General features: G+C 43.8%; 2 protein-coding genes across 3 annotated transcripts in view; both read right to left on the minus strand.

The window, feature by feature from the left end:
* UST (uronyl 2-sulfotransferase) overlaps positions 1-26,759 on the minus strand; it is a 294,146-nt gene that overhangs the window by 76,956 nt on the left and 190,431 nt on the right. The window lies entirely within an intron of this gene.
* Positions 11,498-16,753, minus strand: LOC103001916 (serine/threonine-protein kinase 3-like). The gene is given in 4 exon segments (XM_028162495.2): positions 11,498-11,919; positions 11,922-12,147; positions 12,534-12,570; positions 16,341-16,753. Coding segments are annotated over 4 exon segments (1,098 nt in total).

Here is a 26,759-nt window from a genome sequence, read left to right on the forward strand (position 1 = left end):
CTCCTCTTTCCACTTCTAGGTCAGACTCCTAAAAAAACATCACTGCAGATTTCAAATTTACACCTCTTATAAATATGGTGGTTCGCAGCCAGTCTCATTACTTGATCCAAACTGTTTTAGAAAGAAGTTGGTGCTTTAAAAGAACTTCTCAATCAATTAATACAGAGCCTCCTAGCACTATTCTCTGGGGGTCTGGGGATGATCAGCGCCTACTACTGTTCCCTACTGGCTTTCACAGAGAAAAGGCAAATGACTGAAACACAAGAATTTTCTGCAAAATCCCCAAAGTAAAGCTTCTGTGCGCTAAGACGGAAAATATGAATCTGAAAGTCTGTATATCTGGGATTATAATTTTATCCATGAGAACACCCTGGTGTCATGTGAACGAGGTCAAACAGGTAAATGGAGAAGTAGCATCCAGTTAACTTGTCCCTGAATGTTTTCTTTGGCTTCTCGACCTTAATGCACTAATTTGCTTAACTATTCAAATTCAAATGCAAGAAAGATCTCCTTGGTGTCAAAGCTTAGGCTTGCTCCTCCAATATTTTTATTACAAAATCAACCCATGTTTATTATAGAATATGCGGTTAAGCAAAAAAAGGAAAATAAAAAGCAACCATAATCAGAGGGAGATGTGATTAAGGAAGAAGAGTCAAAGAGCTGCAACATCGCTGCCTTTCAAGATGGCGGAAGAAGGCCAGGAGCCAAAGGAGTGTGGGTGGCCTCAGGAACTGGAAAAGGATGATCTGCTTTATACTACAGAAGATGAAAGGCCAGTTGCTAAACCTGTGTAAGGATCAGCTATAAAATGAGGACAATACCAAACTTAAAATGGCTGAGATTATGGAAGTGTATGATCTTCTGTTTTGGTGGAAAATGGATAATAAAGAGACAAATGAGAAGTTCCTGAAGAAACCCAAAGATAAAAGCCCAATGAAGAAGAGAAATTCTTAGTGTAAATATATACATTAGCTCTAAGTTTCAGATCTAAAGATAGTTTTTTGGGTGTAGTTTCCATTTGTGATGGACTCCTTGGTTCAAAGCCACAGAGTATATGAAAATTTTTGTCTGTTAAAATTACATTTTCAGTATGCACAGCTAACTCATACATGCGGAAAACCTTTTAAATAAAATATTCCTTGAAATAAAAAAAAAAGCAACCATAAATCTGCCACACAAATATAAATATTTTAAAATAAAAGATATAAGGAATTAAAATATAGTAGATAAAAAGAAAAATATTTTGGTGTAGAACCCTTTTTAGTATTTTTTATATGAAAGTCTATTTTGGTTACTGTGGGTTGTCCTGACTCTAATGCCAAATTCCAAATAAAATATTAAAAAGAACAAAGGAAGCAATGGTCTTTGAACTTTATTACCCTACACACATATTTTTTTTTTTTATATTTAAATGTGAAATTTCTTCACAAAGTGGCCCTGTTTCTGTAGTTGCATTTCCATTGACTTAAATGTTCCTCCATCTAAATTACAAATGGAGAAGAGTGGAATTAATAAAGTAAAAACTCATTGATTACCAAAAAGCTCAGGAAAGTTTGTTATTTACCATATGAACTAGCAACTTATTAACTCTTGTATCTGAGGAAGAGATGTGAAGATTAGACAGAGCCTTCACCTCTCAAATGATAATGGTCAATGGCCCTGGTTGGGCTTTGATGTCTCAGTTTTACAGGTACCATTTTGGAAGAGTAAACGTGGCTGCCTTAATTAGTAAGTTATCTGTTAACCTGCAAAGACACGGGACAGAGTTGGGGACACATAATCTGCATTTGCTGTTGTTAGAACAGATGCTTCTATTAACGCAATCCAAGTTGTTTTCAGTTTATTTGAATGAGGATAAAGTCCAATCACTTTTGTTTACCCATTATTTTGGTAAGGGTCTCATGGGTTACTTTTTTTCCCCTTAATGCCCTGGCCCTCCCTCAAATCAGTCTACAGTATTGGTAAAATGCTAATGCAGTTTGTAAAAAGTAATGGAGACCCAGCTGTTGGATTTCTGCTGTGGGTTAGCTACTCCTTCAAAGAGGGAAGGCCCTGAAATTTCTGACTTCAATATTCCACCTCGGTTCTTCCCTCCCTTCACTGTTTTTATTTGGGGGCACTTAACTGAGGTCAAAGAACCCCACCTTCGTGAAGTTCCCACAAAGCCATAAATTGCTTCTTTAGCAGTCTAGAGGCTTCCAATAACAAGAACACTGTGAATTACGTGTTTCTTGTATTTTCAAAGCCTTTGAACATCTATTATACCATTTTTACTGGCTGATGGAGGACTGATGAGGATCCTACATTTCTAGAAGGGCCATTTCAGAGGAGCAGAAGTGGCTGTAAAGCTCTCTCCTGGCTCACTCACTGGTGGTAAAGGGGTGTTGGAATGTGGGTGGGAGAGAGTGCAGGCTCTGAGCTGCTGCCTGACGGGCCAGTGAATTACCATGAATTACCCGGAAGCAGGGCAATGTGGAGGAGGAACAAACAAGCTGCATCCTTGGAAACAGGCAGAAGTCTCCTTTGAAGAGTGGATTTGGCAATGGAAAGAGGCAAGTTGCAGTGTTGAAGTGCAGAGGGCTGGGGCGTGGCTGGGAGGGGGCAGGGAGCATGAGATAGTGCATCACCTCGCAGGTCTACACCTGCAGGTTAGAGACCAGAGAGGCGGCCTCCTCTGGCTTCCTGCCTGTCTTTCAATGGAGAACACCAGCCGAAATGAACGTCAGGAAGTTTAGGGTGTTGCTGATTTTTAAATAAATGAAATTAACCAGGGAATTGACATCATGATGCAGGCTCTGCCTACCTGTCCAATCTTGGGTTCCTGTTTCCGCCTCATCCTTAATGCCCCAGCAAGCTTTGCTGCCTTTAGTTCCTCCCGTGCAGCAAGCTGTTTCAAGTTATTCCCTCTCTGCCTGGCTGCCTTCTACTTATCCAGCAAGACTCAACTCGTGTCACCTCCTCCAGGAAGCCTCCTGGACATGACCTCCACAGCCGTCCACTGATGCCTGTAGATAATGCCCTGGTGTTAGGACCCAAGGGCTATGTGCCTGCCTCTCCCCTTAGACTGTATTTCTAAGAGCGAAGTCTATCTTGTTCCCCCAGCCCTTACCACTGCACGTGGCCCAGAGCAGACGCCCAGTGCCTGTTCGGCTGAATGATACACGTTTGATAAATGAACACATACACACGTGATGAAGATGAAGAGGGTTGAAGCAAGGAATAAAACTTGAACGTGAGCTCCACAGCAATAGCAATTTGTGTCCCATTCCCTGATGGTCCCAAGTGCCAAGAAAAGGGCCTCTCTCGTACTTTTTATTTAAAAAGTATTTTGAAATAAATTAAAAAGGAAGAAACGTTTTTGGGAGTGGTGCAGAAGTGGTGATTTACAGATTCTTTTGCAATGTCAAAAGATTTCAAAGAGCTTTGCTTGCGGGCAAGGGTTGCTGTCATGACAGACCTGCTTTTTCATCTGGAAGCAGGCTTCCTGGCATAAGCTTCTTCCTCAGCTGGTTCATGTGCACTAGAAATATTTTTAGTAGCTCACATATTTTGCAGTTTGAAGTGACTCTGAAACCTGAGTCTTCTGACTCTCAGGGACACTTAGGGCACATTACTCTCTACAGTGGCCAAAGTCCCTGGGCTTCTTTTCATCCTAACCTTTCTTGGGTTGTTCTCTACAGATGCTGTGCTCTCAGACTCTGGAGCACATGACACAGGCAGCATGCAAATTTTATTTCCCAGGCTGGAGAGTGCAGAGCTGGGAGGATAAACAATTTCACAATAAGCTGCCAGTGGCCGGGCAGGCAGGAAATTAATATATCCTCTGGTCTGTGGGTGGGAGTAGGCAGGAAGCATATCAATTACATCACTGGGCTGTAATGGATGTTACAGTCCTCTTCAAATGTCATCTTGAGGTTGAAACACACTTTCCAGTAGTGTCTGCCTTTATAAATGTAAGATGCAGGAATTTATATGAGTGGTAACAGATATAACTGTACCGGACCCAACATTTTACATAATTTCATAGATTACCAATCCCTAATCATCAGTAGAGATATGTACATATATCAGTGTTACCTTCGAAGGTAAATACTTATTCAGCAGTGGGGTGGTGGGCAGGTGTGGGAATACAAGGAAGTATAAGATAATTTCTCTTCTTATCCTGGAGAAAGTTTCTGTGTAGGTAGGGAGCAGGGCGCACAACAGTGATGATGAAATGCAGGGAGGACAAAACACAGGGCATGACAACCCTTGCAACAGGGATTCAGAGGATGGAGGGTGGCTTAAGGAATTTTTGGTATCAGAAATGAATCAGAAAATTGTTAAGCGAATTGCCTGTAATATAGAAGTTGGAGGGGCAACTCTGGAGTCAGATGACCTGGATTCAAATCAGTGGCATGCTGGTAAATGTATAACAACCACCCTTCCTGAAAAAACAAAGACCTGATTTATAGCATTTGCAGATTTCCATGGTGTAAATACGCCTACCATGGCCAAGTTCAAGCCACCATGTTGATGTCAACTAAATAGCACAATTCCTGAAAATTTAACAGTTGCTCAGAGCCAGTCCAAGCCAGCTCCAGCACACCATTGGTTGAAACCCAGGCTCTGCTCCTTACTAGTTGTGTAAACTTGAGCAAGTTACATAGCTTCTGTAGTCCTTAGTGTCTCCTCTGTGAAATGGGCATAATAATATTTATCTTAGAGGGATGCTGTAAAGATTACATGAGATAATGTATGTGTGGCAGGTATGAACCTCTCTTGCTGTCGGGAGGGTAACTGACCAATGGTCCGAGATGCTTTGCTCTGAATCTATCACCTCATTCCTGCTGAGGCCACGGGCTGCTCTAAGCCAAAGAATGGCAGAAAGGTTATAGCAGGCCCATTCCTGCAAGCTGCAGGACTCCTCCGATGGATGACTTTGGCTTGAAGATTCCCCACTGGCTTGGCCAAAACTTTATTAGAACTGCACTGTAGTCTGAGCTTCTGCCTACCCAATTCTTCCTTCTCTGTTCTTCAAGGGGGTCAGACCTACAGCAGGTATGATGTCTTTTTCCAATTCCCTTTTCCCTCACCAGCATTCCTCCCAATGAATCTCTGCATGTCCAATCTCATCTTGGCTTCTGCTTCTCAGAAGAACTTAGCATGCTAATCACTTCAGACTGTGCATATAGTAAGTTCTCAATAAATACTTAATTTTTAAAAAAGAAGAGTCAGGGCTTCCCTGGTGGCGCAGTGGTTGAGAATCGACCGGCCAATGCAGGGGACACAGGTTCGAGCCCTGGTCTGGGAAGATCCCACATGCCGCGGAGCAACTGGACCCGTGAGCCACAACTACTGAGCCTGCGCGTCTGGAGCCTGTGCTGCGCAACAAGAGAGGCCGCGACAGTGAGAGGCCCGCGCACTGCGATGAAGAGTGGCCCCTGCTCGCCGCAACTAGAGAAAGCCCTCGCACAGAAACGAAGACCCAACACAGCAAAAATTAATTAATTAATTAATTAATTAATTTAAAAAAAAAAAAAAAAAGAAGAGTCATGTGGGATTCCCTTGCCCTTGAGGACCTACTCCTTCCCCTGGTAAGTGATCCTGAGAGAGAACATCCTGTTTAGGAGAGACGATGACTATCGACCCAGGGGTGCCTCTGCCTACCTCATCAGGGCAATGCAGACCAACACTTTCATCACTATCTCCATTTTTCTAGTTTTGTTTCGCTGGCCCCTCCTAGCCACTTCCAACGATGACAAGCCATCCTCCCTTCTCAAAACTTGTTCCCTCTGATTCTGTGATGCCACATCTCTATGTTATCCTCTTCTTGGGACTGATGCGCTTGTTTCCTTTGTTTCCCACTCCTCAAAGAGTGCTAAAAAATGGGTGACCCACAGGCTCTTTATCCTCATCCTGGATTTCACCAAATGGCTTCCATTCAACAACTTTCAGCAAATAATCAGTGAGCGCCGCCACTGCTCCAGACATGATCTCACCCCTCACGGAATATAGATATAGATATAGATGTAGATATATAGATAGGTATATATAATTACCCTTTCTCTGGATACTGATAATTTCCAATTCTATATATTTAGCCCAGCCCTCTCTTCTGACTGCTGGATGTCTCCATTCACATGAGCATCTGAAACTCAGCATATCCAAAGCAGAACTTATCTTTCCCACCCCTCTGTACCTGTATTCCCCACCTACAGTAGTACCCTCCATCGAATTGCTCCAACCAGAAACCTTCCTTAACTCCCCTCATCCTCCAGCTCCACATTCAATCACTCAGGAAGCAATGACTGATTCTTCCTCAGACATGGGTCTTCATCTTTTCATTCCTATCAGTCTCCTCTACCATGCCAATTCTATTCCAAACCAAAATAGTTTATCTTGCCCTACTCCAAGCATCTTCCCCTTGCACAAGATTTCAAATGCAAATCCTATCATGTCACGCCCCCCTCCCTGACCACAATTCGACCTGTCTGAGACTTTTCATCGTTTTCAGAATAAAGCCTCACATACTTATGATATATTTGCCCCTGCCCACCTTTCCATCTGCACAGCATACCCCTGTGCCCCGCCTTCTAAACTCCATCCATATAAGTTTTGTAGTACCTGGGACTCTTGATTTACGTACATACTGTTCCCAGAGCCTGATCACCTCTTCCAGTCACTTGTTTAATGTCTGTTTCCCTGACAGATTATACACTCCATGAAAGCTGGAACTACATCTGTGTTTTTCAGTACTGCATTCCCAGTATCTGCCAAAGCACTGGCTACAGAGTAGGTGCTGAGTACTTGTTGAAAGAAAGAGAGAATGAATTAACCATATCAGAATATAAATAGTCCAAACATTTATGCACAAGATGTACATAACCTTGTGGATGGGTAGGTTCATTAAAAGATGTTGGTAACAAAATGCCAGACCTACCAGTTTTATTTATAATTAAAGAAAAGAACCCAGAAGAAGAGTTTAACATTTAAAAAAAAAAAAAAAAGCTGTCAATTTCAGTCACTGTGAGGGTGTGAGTGAGCATGTGTAGGTGTGTGTGTGTGTGTGTGTGTGGCGGGGGTAGTGACAGGGGGTCCACCATGGTGATTTGGTCATCTTGAGATGACTGTGTCTTCCTTTTCTGCACAAGCATGAAACTGAACTAGGCTGTCATAATAAGTAGACTGGTGAGCAAGAGACTGGAAAAGTTTAGGAGATGGCCATCACTTCCGGGCTTCATAATTTTGTTCCAGAACTTAACATACACCTTTTTCAGACTTTCCTATATTTCACAAATTTGTTCATGACATTCTATTTCTAAATTCACTTTCTCTAATAAATACCTGATTTAGCTTAGCCTTTACAGTCAACACCATCATAATGAGGGCAACTCCATGTGGTATTTCCAACCTTCACGCTCCAGTCCTAACTCCTTAAATGAGTGGATGAGATGAGATAACCTCTATGTTTCTTTTCTGTCTTGAAAAGTACTATGATTAATTAAGGTCTGTTTTTTTTTTCTTCCTCCCTTTTCTCAACTCCCTGGGACCCCGTGTTAAAAGGGCCCTGATGACAAATCCTGTTCTTACGTTTGCCTTCCTCCTTGCTAATCTTTTTTCTTCCTTCTTTGTTTGTAGCCTCTTCTAATTTACCAATGATGGTGTGATCATAAGTCAAGGGCCTACCCAGTATGACACCATTCCAATAGACCCTGGTAAAGATATTTAATTGCTTCTTGCCACAATTTTGTTATTTGCAAAATGGGACTAATAAGGCTATCTTGGAGAACAGCACAATTTTGGAAGACTGTAGACTTAATGAGAAGCTTTGAATTTCTCAAAAAAAAAAGCCTTTTGAAAACTTGGTGTTAATTCAGCCCTTGATGTAAAATCATTTATTTTGACTGAATTTTAAAATTCTCAATGCTAAATGTGGCTTTGCAAATAAATTAAATACAGATTTTGCTCTGCAGAAGCCTGACTTCCACTAATAACATTTAGAGAGGATTACTTGAGGTATCTTTTAGCCAAAATATTAAAATTGATACTGGATGAAAAGTAGAAACCAAAGTAGTCTTCAGGAATAGGGTATAAAGCAAATAATGCCCTTCTCCAGGTTAGAAGAACTTTTTCACGAAGAAGAAACACTTCTAAAAATTAAATTTTGTTGGATTATCGATAACATTTTATTTACTTATAAATAAGCAAGTGCTATAGATCTCAAGTTTAAAAGTACTATTTGCTAAGCCAGCTAAACCTAGCAAAAGTGTTTCTTTTTGCTTTTGATAGTAAAATATTAGTCTAATTACATTGGTGTAACTTAATTTCATCAGCTATAATAGAGAGCTGAACTCCAAGACCTGCCGTGCCCTGGGAAGTGCCTTTAGATCCGTAGAGGCAACAACTAACTTAGCTGATAACAACTAAGCATCCATTTTATCCAGAAAAAAAAATCCAGCTAATCATCAGTCATGGCCTAGAGGCAACTGAGAGACCTGTACATAAAATACAGATGTGCACATTTATATGAATGGAGAAACTTGAGAAGGATACACTGACATGGTCATATATTTATCAAACTGTGAATCAATCCAATATTCATTTAGTCATTTATTCAACAAATAATCTTTGAGCACTTACTATGTGTCAGATCCTGTTTTTTTATTTAAAAAAAAACTTTTTTTAGGTGCTGAAGACATGCTGGTGAGTAAGGCCGCTAAGTTCCCTGCACATATGCAGTAAATCCTATTAAGTCCTTCCTACATGATGGGCTCCAGGGAAGCAATAAATGGGATGTATACAAAGCAGGGAAGATGATACGTAACCAACAGCAGATGGAATACTTGACAGTCAGGCTGAGAAAGGACTAAGGAAACAAGTTGAGAGTCACACAGGATGAAAAGAGGCAGTTCAGCGTGGTGGTTAGGGACATGGGCTCTGAAGCCAGACTGCCGGAGTCTGAATCCTAGTTTCCTCACTTCATGGGTGTAACTTAACTCTGGGCAAGTTGCTTAACCTTCCTGAGCAACAGGCTAGTCATTAAATTGAGATCACGATAACATAATAATAATCTCATAAGACTGTGTTATGAGGATCAAGTTAAGCATTCAGGTACTAAGGAACAGCGACCCAGAGGTTGGGATCAAGAGACAATAGTGATGAGATTTTGAAGGATGGATAGGATATGGATGGAGAGAGAAACGAGAAGAAGACTTTCCAGCTTAGGGTAGCAACATAAGGAAAAGAATGGATATGGGAAGGAGCCTGTTCTCAAGAGAGAATGTGAGAAGCTTGGTTCAATTAGCATTTATTTGGGAAAGCAGTAAGTCAATGCTGGCAGGATAGGTCCAGATTATTGAGAGTCTTGAAAGCCACAGAAAGGACTTGAGAATTCATCACAGAAGGCAGGACGCACCAAGCTTCTTGAGCAAGAAATTAAATGACAGGATGTGAAGTGCTGCTTTGGAAAACGAATCTGGCAGCACTATACAGGGTGAAAGAGCGAGAAAGTGGCTGAATCAGAGGAGATTAGTTAGGAGGCTGTTCCAGTGCTGAAAAACATTAAAGACAGTGCTAATGACAGTGGCAATGGAGAGAGGGTGAGCAACGCTGAGAGACATTCTAACAAAACAAAAAGGGTTTCAGTGCAGATTGGACTGAATGGATGAAGGAGAAGAACTTTCCAAAAAAAATCAGGGTAATGGTATATTGATGATGTATGTATATTATTCAAATGTTTTCAATTGCAGAGTGATCAGATTGGGCAAACGTAGAATAGGCAAGATGCATGAAACAGCCTGCACAAAACTCTCACAGGATGCCCACAGAAGACTGAACATGAGAACCCAATGAAGATGCAGAGCCAAGGTATTAATGGAAAGAAAGAAATATTGTGCGACAGGAGGAGCCCACCTGTGAAGGGCCAGAAACAGAACCCACCATTCAAAGTAAATGATGAATTACTCAGTCTTTCACGTCTGGGGTTTGCACACAAAGGTAAAAGGCATATACTAATGTATGATATTAGTGATCTGAATTTAATGAGGGAAGCAGCTGGAAGTGACCAAGTTAAAGTCTCAGATGCATATTAAGTCAGAACAATTCAAGAGAGGGGTTTTATTTGCTGACTTCAACTTAGTTTCCACAAGTAAAGGAGAAATAACACTTATCCGGCGAACCTGCTGATCACACAGGGCTAAGAGTGAGCACAGTGGGAGATGCGGTGTCACTCAAGGTCTCCCACGGTGCTTCTCAAGTCCATCTAAAACTTAATGTTTTCTGGGGATGTATGTTGGGGGGAGGGAGAGCTGACCAAGCTGATTTTAAAGTTTCTATAGAAAAATCAACAAAGACAAAAGAGCTAGAACAGTTAGGGGAAAAGATTAGTGAGAAGAGATTAGAGCCCACCAGATAATAAAATATTTAGTATATAATAGTTATTGTATAGTACATTAATTGTATTGATGATATTATTGTCTATTATATAATAAAATGTATATTATGTGATTATATATTAGTTTACACACAAGAGCACACACACACACACACACACACATATATGTAATAGTGTTCTACTATACCTAAAGACACAGATCAATGGAATAATATAAAAAGTCAAAAAATTGATCCCTCCAAAAATAAGAATTTATTATATGGTAAAGGCGACATTTTAGTGTGAAAAAATAAATTACTCTGTAAACATTGTTGAGATAATTTGTTAACCATCTGGGAAAAAAAAGATATTGGATTCATATGTTACACCTGACAGCAGGATGGATCAAAGATTTTATATTAAACAATAAGAATTACAACAAAAACCCCGGAAGACACCATGGAGAATTTTTTTAATAGCTTCAGAGCGAAGAAGGTCTTTCTAAGTGTAACACACAACTTAGAAGCAGCATTTCACATCCTGACATTTAATTCCTTGCTCAAGACGCTTGGTGAGTCCTGCCTTCTATGATGAATTTTCAAGTCCTTTCTGCAGCTTTCAAGACTCTCAGTAATCTGGTCCTGTCCTGCCAGCCTTGACTTACTGCTTTCCTAAATAAATACGTGTTAATCAAACCACGCTTCTCACATCCTGTTTCCAAAACTGGCTCATTCTCACTTGCATTTTTCCTATGCTATTCATTGGTTAATCTATCCTTTTTCTCTTGGTTTGTGATGCTTTTTTTCATTGAAGTTTTTTACTGAGATAATTGTAGATTCACATGCGGTTATGATGCTTTTTGGTTAAATATTATGATAATATTTTTTAAAAAATAAATTTATTTATTTTTGGCTGTGTTGGGTCTTCGTTGCTGTGCGCAGGCTTTCTCTAGTTGCAGCGAGCGGGGGCTACTCTTCGTTGCAGTGCGCGGGCTTCTCATTGTGGTGGCTTCTCTTGTTGCGAAGCACGGGCTCTAAGCACACGGGCTCAGCAGTTGTGGCGCACGGGCTTAGTTGTTCCACGGCATGTGGGATCTTCCTGGACCAGGGAGCGAACCCGTGTCCGCTGCATTGGAGCAGATTCTCAACCACTGCGCCACCCGGGAAACCCAAAGTCAAAGTCTCCATCTTGAGGAACTTTCCAGTTATCAGGAAAAACATTTTCGGACATAGGGAAGGGTTCATGCATATTCTGATTACAGTTTTCATGACTCTTATTCTTGAAGTCCTGTTTATCAAAGTAATCCATGAAAGATGGTCTTTGTACTTGTGGTGAAGTTGCATTTCTTTTCATAGTTCCATCTTCTTCCTCATCCTCACTGTTTATAACCATGGTCCCCAAGTCAGGCTCTAACATTGTGCTATTATGTTCAATCATGGCCTGGGCCCCTTCACTCATCGTGCTTGTGGGCCTCATGGTGCCCACACTTTCCGAGCTAGTCTTCACCATGGTGTGGGAATACAGCTCATCTTCATCCGAATTTTCTTCTTCCAAGTCTCGCCCTATTCTTCGTGTCTTTTAGCCTTGATTTCCATAGCTTCTGTGATCAAGTCTCTTAAAATTGATACAGGTTTTGCATTCCTGATAAAAGGGTGCGGTAAAAGTTGTGTTGCAGTAGCTCTCTGCTCAGGATTCTTCACTAGGCACTTTTTAACAAAATTGGTGAAATCATCAGAACAAAGTTCCGGCTTCCTGAATGTTGGTGGTGGGTTTGTGGGAATCATAAAAATAGCCTGGGGGTCCAGCAACAGGAGGAGGAATTCCCAGAGAATCAGACTTTGAAGGCTAGCAGGATTTGACTGCAGGACTTCGACAGGACTGGGGGAAACAGAGACTCCACTCATGAAGGGCACACACAGGGTAGTGTGCGAATTGGGACGCAGGGGGAAGGAGCAGTGACTCCGTAGGAGACTGAGCCAGGCTTCCCTGCTGGTGTTGGAGGGTATCTTGCAGAGGCGGGGGGTGGTTGTGGCTCACCGTGGGGACAAGGACACTGGCAGCAGAAGTTCTGGGAAGCGCTCCTTGGCGTGAGCCCTCCCGGAGTCCGCCATTAGCACCACCAAAGAGCCTGCATGCTTCAGTGCTGGGTCGCCTCAGGCCAAACAACCCTAAGTATTACGATAATATTATAACAATATCGATAGCTGACATTACACCTAGGGAACATAAAGACACAGAAGAGTTTTAAGCAGGAGAAGGACAATGTCAGATTTGCACACTAGGTGCTATGACTGTGGGTTGGAAGATGAACTGGAGCCAGGCTGACCGGCTATGAGGCTTTTGCAGATATCTGGGTGGAACATGAGGAGGGCTTTGTTGGTGACCCCGATGGGGAATGATCTGAGAGACGTCAAGGAGGAAGAAGCGACAGTCTTGGCAGCTGGACTGGACACTCTTGTGCCCTGCCTCCCGCCCTCTTGGCCACTTTTTACTCTAGCCATTGCTGCAGCCATGAGATTCACGCAGAAGTAACCTGAGAGCAACCCTGCTTTCTGTTCCCAGTGTTACACCCAGAGGAACGCACATGGCACCCATGTGTGCACAACCCAGATGTGCGGGGAGTTAAGGCTTCATGAGGTGAACCTGACAACACATGATGAAAGCAGTGGACAAATGCTTTCTGCTTTCCTCAGTCAGAAACATTCTAGGGCAAATTCTACCCTGTCCTCCCACAGTGCTGGCAGGCTTGAGCCTCGGTTTCCGCGGGAGTGACCAATGTCAGGACACACCCTTGTATTGACCTTCCCTCCTCCCCTCTCTCTCCAGTCCCCCACTCCTAGTCCCTGGGATCACTGTCCAAATTCTAAAACCCTTTATCCAAACCCTTGCCTCAGGCTCTGCTTTCAGGAGGATTCCAGGTTAAGCTGGTGACTGATTGCATATGGGTTGGGGGGTTGGGGAAAGAAAGCAGGCAGGGATGACTCCAGAGTCTCTTGTATGGGTGACTGAACCGATAGGGGTATCACTCACTATTAATGGAAAACAGGAGGAGATGGGTTTCTTTGTGTGTGGTAGAGGCAGAGTAGGAACAGATGCTCATCTTGCCATAGCTATTCCCGTCACAGTGTCTGATGCTTTGCAGGTGTTCAAAATATATTGAAGTTGTAAGTGGAGAGAAGAGGCAAACATTGGTGCTTGGCCCACATTTGTATCTATTATTAAGTATGTACTGAAAGTTGGGCTGGGTGTTAGCCAGGTGGCTGTGAAGGGTGCTGGGATTAAAAGAGGAGATCATGTCCTACCATCTGAGAGAATTATATTTTAGTTAAACATATAAGACATATACAAATGTGAAATAATTTGAATGATTTTAGAAGCAATATATATGAACAAGTAAAAAATATATATTATTTATATTAGCATGTAAAAAATAAATATAATTCACACCAAGTAATAATCACCTGGAGAAATAAAGATTAGCAGTAATCAAGGTTGGCTGAGGTTAAATCTTATTGTCTTGGTTTATTTTTTATTTTTTTGGCCGTGCCGTATGGCTTGAGGGATCTCATTTCCCCCAACCAGGGATTGAACCCAGGCCGCAGCAGTGAAAGCCCGTAACCACTAGGCCACAAGGGAACTCCCTATTGTCTTGGTTTAGATCACTTTTCTTAATCTCATAGGGTTTTTATTTATTAATAGTGGTCAGATATGGAATGCCATAATTATAGTGAGATTTCATCGTCAACAAAGTTTCCTCTGTCTCTTATTGAACTTGATAACTTTCTTTTATGCATCTGCTGATTCTTTTGACAAGTCTCATCCAAGAGTTTAGTTTATGTCAAAACCTGGCAGAGAGTGTTTAAAACTCTGCAGAGTGGCGAAGGGGCAGCCATCTCACTACAAACGTCATACCAGGGGCTTCCCTGGTGGCGCAGTGGTTAAGAATCCGCCAGCCAATGCAGGGGACACGGGTTCGAGCCCTGGTCCGGGAAGATCCCACATGCCGCGGAGCAACTAAGCCCGTGCACCACAACTACTGAGCCTGCGCTCTAGAGCCTGTGAGCCACAACTACTGAGGCTGTGCACCACAACTACTGAGCCTGCGCTCTAGAGCCCGTGCGCCACAACTACTGAAGCCCGTGCGCCGAGAGCCCGTGCTCGGCAACAAGAGAAGCCACCGCAATGAGAAGTCCGCGCACCGCAACAAAGAGTAGCCCCCGCTCGCCACAACTAGAGAAAGCCCGAGTACAGGAATGAAGACCCAACACAGGCAAAAATAAAGACAAATAAATAAATAAATTTTTTAAAAAAACCCTCCCCTTTAAAAAAAAAAAAAAAGTCATACCGGTATAACCTTCCTCTTCAATGCAAAAAAAAAAAAAAAAAAATGAGTATAGAAACATTTAGCTCCATGTTGATACAATTCCATTGTGTTTTTAGTTTGTAATATGAAATGCAGAGCCATTTTTAAAAAGCTTCATTTGACTTGAAATCGAGTAGGCTTTGGTTGGAATTCTTTCATTTAATCATGAATGAAGATTCATGTCATGTCAGGGAAGAGTCTCCTGACCTGGTACCATATCCCTCTGCTTAGCTTCTATCCTCCCTGCGGTCAACGGCATTTAGCCTTGTCCTTCAATTTCCAGCCATTAGAGGGCAAGGCTGCTGCAGCTAACAGATTCTAAGGCTTGTTTCAAGAGAGCCTGAGCGAAGCAAGCATTTTTCCAATTACACACTCTCTAACTCAATTTACAGTTATTAGAAAAACTGCCCGCTATTTCTTGTTAATTTTGACATTTTCATAAGTACTTACAATTAGAATTCAAGCTGAGATTCCAATAAATCTCTTAGATGTTTTACACTTACTTTTCCTGTCTTTAGACTTCGCGAAATATTTTTAAGAACACGTTTGGAGGTCCTTCTGCCTTTGGGGAATTTATGCTGTGTATGTAAAACAGTTGGGCAGTGAAAAAATATTACAGTTTGGCAAAGCAAATTGAGGAAAACTACAGAGGTGTGCTGTTCCCAATGTCTGGAGGATATGAAATTCAAAATTTTAACACAGATAAATCGAGCCATTAGTTTTTTACTTTATATAAAACTTCACCGCATAACTTCTTTGAATAGCAAGCTCCCTGGCTGCATTTAAAAAACATTATTTTAAAGAACATTTCCTGACTGCATTTAAAGTGTAGTTCTATTCATCCATGTCTTTAAATTTAGCATTTATTGTATTTTATGAACTGGCCTGCATTTAAAGAATGACGCACGTCTCTTTGGAAAAATGGCATTGGATTCTAAATGCTTCATCGGCCAAATAAGAAGATGTCTTCATGCTAAAATATTTTATTCATCAAAGTACTTACTCTCTGTTTTGTTGCCTAAAGCACGCTTCCTGAAGTGAGATCTTAAATGTACAGTATAATATACTCTTTGGTTTCCCACTTCAGTTTAAAAGAAAGCCTGACTTAAGACCTACACAGAGTATTCGTAAATACAACAAATCTTACACTATACCATCAGACTCCTTTAATGACATTTATCTGCACACGCCAACTAAAAGTCTAACAAATAAAAAAAATTCCTGAGGGGAAAGCAAATAGAGCTTTTCCAAATGTGCAGAGGATATAGTAAGTAAGCTTCTAGAAGATATTCGGGAGGTATATCTCTCAGTAAAAATAGCTCCTGCTAATACAGACAAGAATGGATGTGTTGTTATTTCTCAGTAGGTCTCAGCCTTAGTTACATGCTGGCCTCACTTCGGGCTTTTAAAAAGTCCCAAAGCCCACCCTGCACCCCTGACCAATTAAACCAGAATCTTTGGGTGTGGGACCCAGGCATCAGTAGTTTTAAAAGCCTCCCAGGTGATTCCAATGAGCGGCCAGGCTGAGAACCACCACCTTCATAAATCTGAGCCATCCGTCCCAGCTGGGGTGCAGGGCTGAGCCCCCAGCAAGGAGGCAGCTGCAGCTGGTCGCTGACTCACAGTGAGGCGCGGGGGTCCGGAGCAGATGAGCTCAGCTGACAGGTGGCCAGCGGGATGCACCTGGCTGCGCTCTGGCAGCTTGGATTTGATGCCCCTGATGGGACCGTCCACTGAGAAAGCAGGTCAGGCAAAGCTGATTTGGCAGCCTCCTCGGGGACATCTGGAGGATCGCGTCTCAGTCCCAAAGCTCCTCGCCTCCCTAAACCCTCTGCTCCAGCCAAGCTGGGTGGCTGACCACAGAGCAAGCCTCGGGCTCTCAGGCTGTTACACAAACTGCGGTCCTCCTGACCCTCACCCCCGCCTGAATCTGCATCCGTCCCCAAAGACTGAGCTCCCACCTCATCCAGGGAGCCTCCCGCAAGGATCCCACCTCTCACTGATGTTTCTCCTCCTGAATTCTCCGGTGTCTGCATCATTCTTTTGCTAATTAAACATGTCCCAACCAATGACAACTCCTCAAGTTTGGCTCTTCTGTTGCCAGCCAGGCAGTTAGCAACTGGAAGGACAGTGAGGTGCCCCCCCCCACTGTAAATGCTCCCCCATCACCACCCCTGCCCCCAGAGCTGCTCCTCACACATGGGCCTCGCTCCATAAACACCTGCTCCTTGATTGTCTATTTCCCCTTTGATCACTGCAGTAGCCTCAGATTAACTGGAGCCCTTTTCTGCTCTGTATATTGAAGTTAAAGTAATTTTTTTTCCAAAATGTAAGTTTTAGGATCCCATGTAAACATGCTCCCCCATCCCCAGCCCTGCTTTAAATCCCTTAGTGTCTCCCCAGTCCTCTTGAACAAGCCCTGGGAGGTTCTGTGGGGCCCGACCCCTGCCTGCCCACACTATGAGATTCAGCTCTTCCTTCCTCCCTCAGCTCACCCCACTCCAGCCTCCCTGGTTCTTCCCCCATGCTCACTTTGCTCCCTTCTGCCACAGGACCTTTACATGTGCTGTTCCCAATGTCTGGATATTCTTCCTTCTCCTCTTTCCCTTCACATCTTAGTTCAACCATCACTTCTCTGACTTCTAGGCTTGCCAACTACCCCATTCTATGCCTGGACAGTGGCAGATCTCTCTGTGTTGTAAAATGTGATGCAGTTACTATTTCACATGAATCTGTGTGGTTTTGGGATTAATACCTGTTTCCCTCTCAGGACTCTGAGCTCTGTGAGGACAGACACGGGGTCTATTTTTGCTCAGCGTTTTATTTCCAGTTCTTATTATTGTGCTTGTCACACAGAATACTAAATCAATATTTACTGAATGAATAAATGAATGATGAATGAGTAGATGGATGGATGAATAAGTCACCCATAGGAGTAAAAATAAAATGTATGACTGGCCCCTTGGTTTTGTAGACCAGAGACAGGAAAGCCATAGTTTGGTGCCACTGCATGGCAGCATGCCACAGTGGAAAGCAGACGTGGGCTCCCCACCGGTGGCTGGGACAAGCCAAGTTTCAAAATGCCTGTCATGCTCACAACCCCTCCACAGCCCCCTCAGTCCCCGCAGTCCTAGGTGACACTGTGGTGGGCAGGATAATAGACCCCAAAGACGTCTACACCCTTAATCCCTGGGACCTGTGAATATGGGACCATATCCAGCAAAAAGGATTCTGCAGATGTGATTAAGCTTACAGTCCTTGAGATGGGGAGACGATTCTAGATTATCTGGGTGGGTCCAGTCGATTCACAGAAAGTTTTAAAAGTGGAGAACCCTTCTCAGCTGGTTAGAGAAATGAGATGGAAGATGAAGGAGGAGAGGGCTTCCCTGGTGGCGCAGTGGTTAAGAATCCGCCTGCCAATGCAGGGGGCACGAATTCAAGCTCTGGTCCAGGAAGATCCCACAAGCCGCGGAGCAACTAAGCCCGGGTGCCACAGCTACTGAGCCTGCGCTCCAGAGCCCGCGAGCCACAACTACTGAGCCCGTGTGCCACAACTACTGAAGCCCGTGTGCCACAACTACTGAAGCCCATGTGCCTAGAGCCCATGCTCCTCAACTGCATTGAGAAGTTCGTGCACTGAAATGAAGAGTAGCCCCCGCTCACCGCAACTAGAGAAAGCCCGCGTGCAGCAACGAAGACCCAACACAGCCAAAAATAAATAAATAAAATAAATCAATTAAAAAAAAAAAAGAAGAAGGAGGGGGAGAAATGTCAAGCTTGGGAGGTACTCAACCCACCACCAGTTACCTGGAAAATGGAGGGAGGGAGCCACGGTTTAAGGAGCATAGATGCCTCTAGAGAATGAGAACGGCACACAGCTGACCACCAGCAAGAAAATGGGATCTCAGTCTACAACCACAGGACGTGGAGTCTCAACCACCCAAATGAACAGGGAAATGGGTCTTCCCCTCAAGCCTTCAAAAAGGAATCAGCTTTGGAGACTTCCCTGGTGCTCCAGGGGTTAAGAATCCCCCTTCCAATGCAGGAGGTGCAGGTTCGATCCCTGGTCGGGGAGCTAAGATTCTACTATGCCTTGCGGCCAAAAACCCAAAACAAAAAAACAGAAGCAGTATTGTAACAAATTCAATAAAGACTTTAAAAAATGGTCCACATAAAAAAAAAATCTTTAAAAAAAAATCAGCTTTGCCAACACCTTGAGTCTAGCCCAGTGGGACTGGTGTCAGACTGCTGACCTACAGAACTGGAAGATTAGAAATGCTGGTAGTTTAACCCACTAAGTGTGTGGTAAATTGCCACAGCAGTAACGGGAAATTAGCACAAACACTATACCTGGAGGTGACCCCATCCTGTCCCATCTGTCTGACCACGCCCTTGACCACAGCACGGATGAGACTCTTCCCAGGGGCAGCCAAACATGACCTAAGGCTGGTCAGAGTGATCAAGTGGACGAATAAGTCACTCTTAGAAGACTGAATGTGAGCTACAGAGAAACACCAGGAAGCATCCATCGTGGGAGCAGAGGGGAGAGCACAGCGAGCGGCTGAAGTGTGTCAAGAACCAGGGAACAGGGAGAAGGGAAGCCCTGGGCTGACCGGGTGCCCACGTAACCCGGTCGCTGGACCCGGCTCCCGTTCTGAACCACTTCTGGTTTTCCCGCAGGGAGGCTGAGCTGCGCTCTGATCTTTCCATGTGGCCTGGCTCTGCGTGGCATCTCCTGGTCTTTGCTGGAAGTTGTGGCCCTTCTGTCCTCATTACCAGGGCAGATACCATTAGTTATCCTAATGATAACTCTTACTTTTCTCTTCCCCTGAGGCAACCTGAGTGGACCTGAACTCCTTGTAACTCATGCAGCCTAACACACTTCCTCATGTTCAAGGTTTGGTCTTATCCACTTAGCCTCTCGGAGTCACCTTCCTAGTCTACACAGTAAGTCCCCTACATACGAACCTTCAAGTTGTGAACTTTCAAAGATGCGGACGTGCGTTCACATGTCCAATCAGGTAAGTTAGTTCATGTGTCTGGTGTACATTGCCATATGCGTGCATCCTCTACAAGTGGTTGTGCCTTTCTGTACTTTACTGTACAGTACTGTATAGAATACAGTGGTACAGGATCTTTATTTCAAGCCCAGGATGTCTGGAAGCAAGCGTAAAAGCAGTGGTGATATAGCTGCTACTACTGTACTTTTCAAGGTACTGTATTGTAAGATGATTAAAAATGTTTTCTTTATTTTTTGTGTTTGTTTTTTACGTATTATTTGTGTGAAAAGTATTATAAACCTATTACAGTACAGTACTATTGATATATATACCGATTGTGTTAGTTGGGTACCTAGGCTAACTTTGTTGGACTTAAGAACAAATTGGGCTATGAATGCGCTCTTGGGATGGAACTCGTTCGTATGTAGGGGTCTTACCGTAAAAGGGGGTTGAAGGGGGGGTGCTAATACCTACACCAGAGGATGCCCTGGGGATGAATGTGCTCATATGGGGACAGCCCGCTGACCGCATCAAGCTACACACTCGGCTGCGTGTGCGGTTATTCGGTGACATCTCAGGTGGTGGCTGGTGGCATTCTGTTCTCCCCTCGCAAAGGCTCCAAGCTCACGGCTCTCTCATGACCCCTCCTTTCCCCCAAAATCCCTTTGTTGTTTCCTACTCGCCTCGTGCCTCTCCTCCTTCTATGCCCATCGACTTCTCTGTCCCAAGCTCCCACGGATACTCCCTGTATTGCTAAACTGCAGAACTGGTCTTTGGTTCTAAAAACACCTGCGACCCCTGCTTTCGACATACTTCAGGACAAATGGATGTCAAAGACATCTCTCTCCAGGGGGCTCCTTTGTCCTCTGCGCGGCTCACAGCATGTCAGAGCCTGCTGGCCCGTGCACCTCTCCTCCCCCACCCCTCGGAGGTCAGAACGTGCCGCTTCGGTGACTTTACAACCGCGTGCCTACACCAGCTTAGGTTTCCAAGTAAATAAACACGGGACAAATGGGTGCCAGCGGGCTAGGATCAAAACGTGTCTCCAGCTGTTGGGAACACAAAGAGAAGCTGTTTCCTTAGAAACGGATTCCCAGGAGAAGGGGTCTAGTGGGGCCATCTGAGATCTCAGCAGAAGCCACATGGACCTGACGGTTCAGGACACGGCCCAGAGTGGCCTGAGCCACAAGAGGACAGCAGCCCCTGCTGGCTCCCCAGAGGAGAGAAGCTCCCCGGGTCTACAGAAAAACATGGTCTCGTGGAGCCACTGATAGAGCCAGGGGCGTGAAAGCATCAATGCTGAAACGTGTTCTGTAAAGTTTTAGCTTTCAAAGCACCTATGTACAGAATGTTCAATTTATTTTCTCAAGAAGCCTGTGATACAGGCAAGGTAATATGTTCCCATTGTACAGATGAGAAGAGTAAGGTTCGCAAAGGCTAAATCACTGGCTGAGTCACCCAGCGAGGGCAGCCGAGAGCGCAACCTAAGTACACCATGTCCTGGGCCGTTAGCTCAGCCTGCAATCATAAGCCAAATTTGAACTAGCTGGAGACAAAGAACTCTCTTACCTTCAAAGATTTGGAAAACACAGATATTTACTGAAATACGTAAAAAGCAGATGATCCCAATCCCTTATTCGGTTTCTTCCTTTAAGAAAAATGATGCTTTAGGGATGAAGGCACAGCCTGAGTTTTCATTCCCAGGACAGCCTCAGCCAGTCAGGACAGGGTGGAAATTTCCAGAAACAAGTATTTCATACATACACTTCCAAAGCTAAAGGATGCTCAGAGTCCAAAGCTTTCAAGCAGATTAAAATGCATAGCTTTCTGAAAATCTTTGCTGACGCTGGCCAATGTTCAGGCTTCTCCAGAATCCAAATGGGCCAACATGATTCACTGAATTCTTTATGAATTAAGAAGCTGTAAATTACCACTTGTTTTTTCAAACATGCATTACTTTCCACGCTTTATAGCCAAGATGAATAAACAGTATCACAGAGGCAGTTTTCTCCCTGGGAAAATGCCCTCCTCTCTCTTCCTGCTCTTCAGATGGAGGGTCACCTAGTGAAGGATACTCTGGTGAAGTTGCCGTAAGTTTGGGTAAGGAGCCCAGCTTGGTATCTTTTGGAGTTTGAAAGTGCTAAGTGCTGTCTCTGCAGAATATTTTACCATGAAACTTTCTCAGGCCAGGTTTTAGGCAAACAGCAAGCACAAATCACACACGTGTAACTGACAGAGTAGAAATGGCAGCTGACTGGAAACTCAGGGACTGGAGAAGGGAGTGGCTTCGGCAGGAATGAGATTCTCCCCCCTTGCTTGTAAATCACAACAGTTGCTCTTCATGAGCAGACATTCATTCTCATGAACTGCATTCTGGGTGCCAGGTATTTCCCTGCCCTGGAAATAACGCAGCCTGAACTCCAACTGGAGAAGAGTCTCAAGTGCTGGAACGTGTCAAAGTGTGCCTGGGCTCAGATCTACCCCACCTCCTGAGTCGAAACCCAAAAAAGGATGCAGCTACATCTGCACTCTGGCTCTGGACAAAGAGAAATGAGCCTAAGAGAATTGCCTTTTCACAGCGTGGCTGCTGTAAGTTGAATTTGTATCCGTTCTAGCAATAATTTATTGTAAAATTATTTCCTGATAAATACAAGTGAAGATTGGTTTGGGAAGAAACAGAAACTCTTAGAAAAATCTAATTGTTTCCAGAAAATATGGAAAACAGCTATAAGATGCTTGGGTGTTTGAAAAAAATTGTTATAACAGCTATGTCTTTGTAAAGATGTGTCAGACAAAATGATTTTGCTCAAAAAGCATGGAACTTGGCCCAGTCCTCTTCTCCCTTTACCATTCAGGAAGTCAAACATAAGGTCCAAGTGATCCAGCTTCACAGCGGTGGAGTCAGGACAGCCTCTACGCCCGGCAGGACCCCTAACCCATCACTAGACCCAGGCCCTGTTCCTACATCTGTGAAATGAGAGGTTCCTCATGACCGACCTCCAGGGACCCTGCGAATCCTACGATCCCTGCGCCCTTTTCCATTTTCTTCCCAACCACCCGGCATCAGAGATGATAATATTTCAGCCCCAGAGGCCCCGGCCCTCTCTCAGCTGTATGCTAAGCAGCTCTGCAAGGCTCACGGCCAGGAGCAGAGCTGCCTGATTTTTGGCAACGGGATAAAGCAAGTGGCTTCGGAGCGCTGAGATCTGGAATCATGTGGGGATATCAGTGGACCCGTTTCGGGCCACCCCCCCATGACTCTGTGTGTGTGTAGCGAGCAGGGAGAGGCCTCGCCGCGAGGTCCCCCGAGGGGGTGGCCTGCCCTGCTTGCCCCCTCTGGCGCGGGGTCACCCTGCGTGCATCCCCTTTTGGGCCCTCATGCCCAGGCGGGGCCTCACTGAGGGGACCAGGTCTCCTCACAGCTGCCCTGCACCCCAGCGAGACACAAACAACACCCTCTTTTGAGCGAAACAACTGACCACCCAGGCTTGCCAAAATGAGGACAGGCTCTGAAAGGGGGCAGTTTTATTTCAAGGGTCTGATGGGACCAAGGAGATGGAATGAAAAGTTTCAGCTATGAAAAAAAAAGGCTGTAGACTGTCTTCTTCCAAATAAACAAACCATCCTTTGAACAAGAAAACAGCCCTCCTAACGGGGTCAGGCTGGAGCTGGCTCATAAAGGAGTCACGTGTCCCTGGGGCCCCTCTCCACTCCTGCTCCCCTGATTTCTCCCTCTGCTACTTTGGGGAGCCCAGTGCTTTCCTGCTGGGGTCTTGCCAAGGAATGAGCTGAGCTCATCTGACACCGGCCCTTCCCAGGACACAGTGTTTTACATTTGGAACGGGGGCCCCTGCAAATCTCTAAGGGTAGAATTCCAGGCAGGGAAATTTCCCCGGAATCTCTCATATCACAGCATAAAGGCTCTTCAAAAATATAAGAGTTGCCTCCATTACCAACTTTCAACATTTTATGGGCTTCAAAAAAAAAAAACTAAACCATGAGTTTTTTCTCTCATGTTTACAAAATTTCTCTCGCTAATGATTACAACTGATTGTTTGTGTGAAGACTATGTTATGTGGAATGATTTACAGGATGGCAAAAACTTGGCAGGGTAGAAAAACGTAGAAGATTCCCCCAACTCCATATTAACTACATTATAACTGTATTAATATTTTTGTTGTTGTTTATTTTATTGATTAAGTAGAGTGTATTGAGGCTTCTACTAATTCAGCCCCTCTTCTGAGTACCAAGGACATACATGGAACTCTGATCTTATCTTGTCCTCAAAGAGCTTATAGGCTGTTGGGAGGACAGAAGAGATGTGAAGACATTATATCACCCAGAGAAATGACATGGCCAGCCAGCGCAGAACCTGGTGGGAGCACTGAAGAAGAATATTGGAACATCCATGTACAGCTGTGTAGGTTGTACACCGCACAACTTTGGGGTCTCCATCCCACAGACCCCATTTTCAATAGAACCCCTGGAAACTTTGAGTGTGAGGAGGCTTGTGAGACTTCAGAACAAGCACCCAGGTGTCAGATATAGGTCTAGAGCAGCAGGGAGGAGTCCTGACTCCCAGAAAGAAGGGGGAGAATTGCTGAGGATGTTTGAAGGCTCATGAGATGACACATCCCCTGCTGGGAGGAGGGCTCCACTTTTTAGTGGAGATACGGGAGAAAGAATCACTGATTAAGGTGTGTACAATTTGCAGCAAGGGCTTAGTTTCCAAAATATAAAAACACCTCATACAACTCAACAACAACAAAGCAAACAGCCCAATCAAAAATTGGGCAGAAGACCTAAGAAGTAGACATTTCTCCAAAGAAGAAGTACAAATGGCCAATAGGTGCATGAAAAGATGCTCAACATCACTAATTATTAGGGAAATGCAAATCAAAACTACAACAAGGTACAACCTCACAGGTCAGAATGGCCATCATTAAAAAGTCTACAGATAACAAATGCTGGAGACGATTTGGAGAAAAGGGAACCCTCCTACACTGTTGGTGGGAATGTAAGTTGGTAGAGCCACTATGGAAAACAGTATGGAGGTTCCTCAGAAAACTAAAAATAGAATTACCATATGATCCAGCAATCCCACTCCTGGGCATACATCCAGACAAAACTCTAATCCAAAAAGACACATGCACCCCTATGTTCATAGCAGCACTATTCACAATAGTCAAGACATGGAAACAACCCAAATGTCCATCGACAGATGAATGGATAAAGAAGTTGTGGTACATATATACAATGTAATACTACTCAGCCATAAAAAGGAATGTAATAATGTCATTTGCAGCAACATGGATGCAACTAGAGATTATCATACTAAGTGAAGTAAGTCAGACAGAGAAAGACAAATACCACATGATATCATTTATATGTGGAATCTAAAATATGACACAAGTGAATGTATCTACGAAACAAACAGACTCACGGACATAGAGAACAGACTGGTGGTTGCCAAGGGGGAGGGGTTTAGGGGAGGGATGTAGTGGGCGATTGGGGTTAGCAGATGTAAGCTATTCTATATGGAATGGATAAACAACAAGGTCCTACCATATAACACAGAGAACTACATTCAGTATCCTATGATAAACCACGATGGAAAAGGATATATAAAAAAAGAATGTATAAATATGTATAAATGAGTCACTTTGCTGTACAGCAGAAATTAACACAACATTGTAAATCAACTATACTTCAATAAAAAAGGGTGTGAATGATTTGCAGTTATTCATGTTACTTCCCAACTCAAAGTGACTGCAGTGCCTCACAGGGCCTTATATGATCTGTGGTCTCCAAGACTTAACTCTCCGAATTTACCTCCTGCCACTTCCCTCTCCCTACCCTTCACTCTATACCAGCCACTCTGTTCTCCCTGCTGATTTCTGAATGAGCACACAAGTGCCCACTCCAGGCCTTTGGTCCAGCTGCCCCCTCCACTTGGAGCTGCATTCTCCCAACCGACCGAGTGACCAATTCCACTTCTCATCCTAATTGTTGCTTATATGCCAGATCCAATGCCTTCCCTGACCTGCTTATTAACATCGCATGGCAGCCTGTCTCTCATCTCCCCCGCTGCATGATGGATCCCTGGGACTGCCCTTCCACTTTCCCGAATCACTTTTCACCTTCTGGTAGACTATGAATTTACTTATTACCTACATTAATATTTGAAGAGTAGGATTCATAAAACTTGTTTTCATATCTTTGGTTTTTCAACATCTTCTGCTACACTTGGTTCTAAACTTTTGTAGTATCGGATTAAGCCAGAAACTTCGTAGTATATTTTGATTACATGGAAGATGCTATATGTTTTCAAAAAAACATATAATACTAATCAGGTCCAATACAAACTATAAAGACATTATTCCTCTAGTAAGTGGTTCTATACTCTGAATATGTACTTCTCACTGAATAAAAAAATACAGAGCCATATTCATAACATGTAGTTTAAAGAAAAAGATCAGGGTTTTTGCCATCAAAAGTGAAAAAGAAAAAGAAGTAAAAGCCACTTTAAAAATATACCATCAGAGTATTTCATTGAAGCATTAGGTAGTTGAACAAATGCTGAATGGTGAGTGAAAAGCCTTGGTTTCTAGTGTTGGCCCATCTATAACTAGTTGCATAGCACTGGATACGATAATCAACTTCTGTGCATCTCAGTTTTCTCAACTCTAATTGTGAATTTTAAGACATGAAATGACATTATCGAAAAATGCTCCATCCTCCAAACACATAGGTTTATCATGCTTTTTAAAATCAAATGAGGAAAGAGAAGTTCTGGCGTTGTGCTGGAACTGGGACTAACGATACTCTTCTTTAGCTCGAGGATGCTGCAGTGCACGCACCAGCGGTGGGCACGGGCTCTGTGTTACACGCCAGCCGCGGAAGCAGATCTGCACAGAGCCCTCCATGCATCCTTCTCTTTCCGCTGTGCCTGACAGCCCGGGACCGTCTCTCTGTGTCTGACGGGCTCTCTCAGACAGAGACCAGCATTTCAGCCTCTTTAACACCTTAGTGGCTGAGGCTC

The sequence above is a fragment of the Balaenoptera acutorostrata genome, chromosome 14, assembly GCF_949987535.1.
Source record: "Balaenoptera acutorostrata chromosome 14, mBalAcu1.1, whole genome shotgun sequence".
Classification (NCBI taxonomy): Eukaryota; Metazoa; Chordata; class Mammalia; order Artiodactyla; family Balaenopteridae; genus Balaenoptera; species Balaenoptera acutorostrata.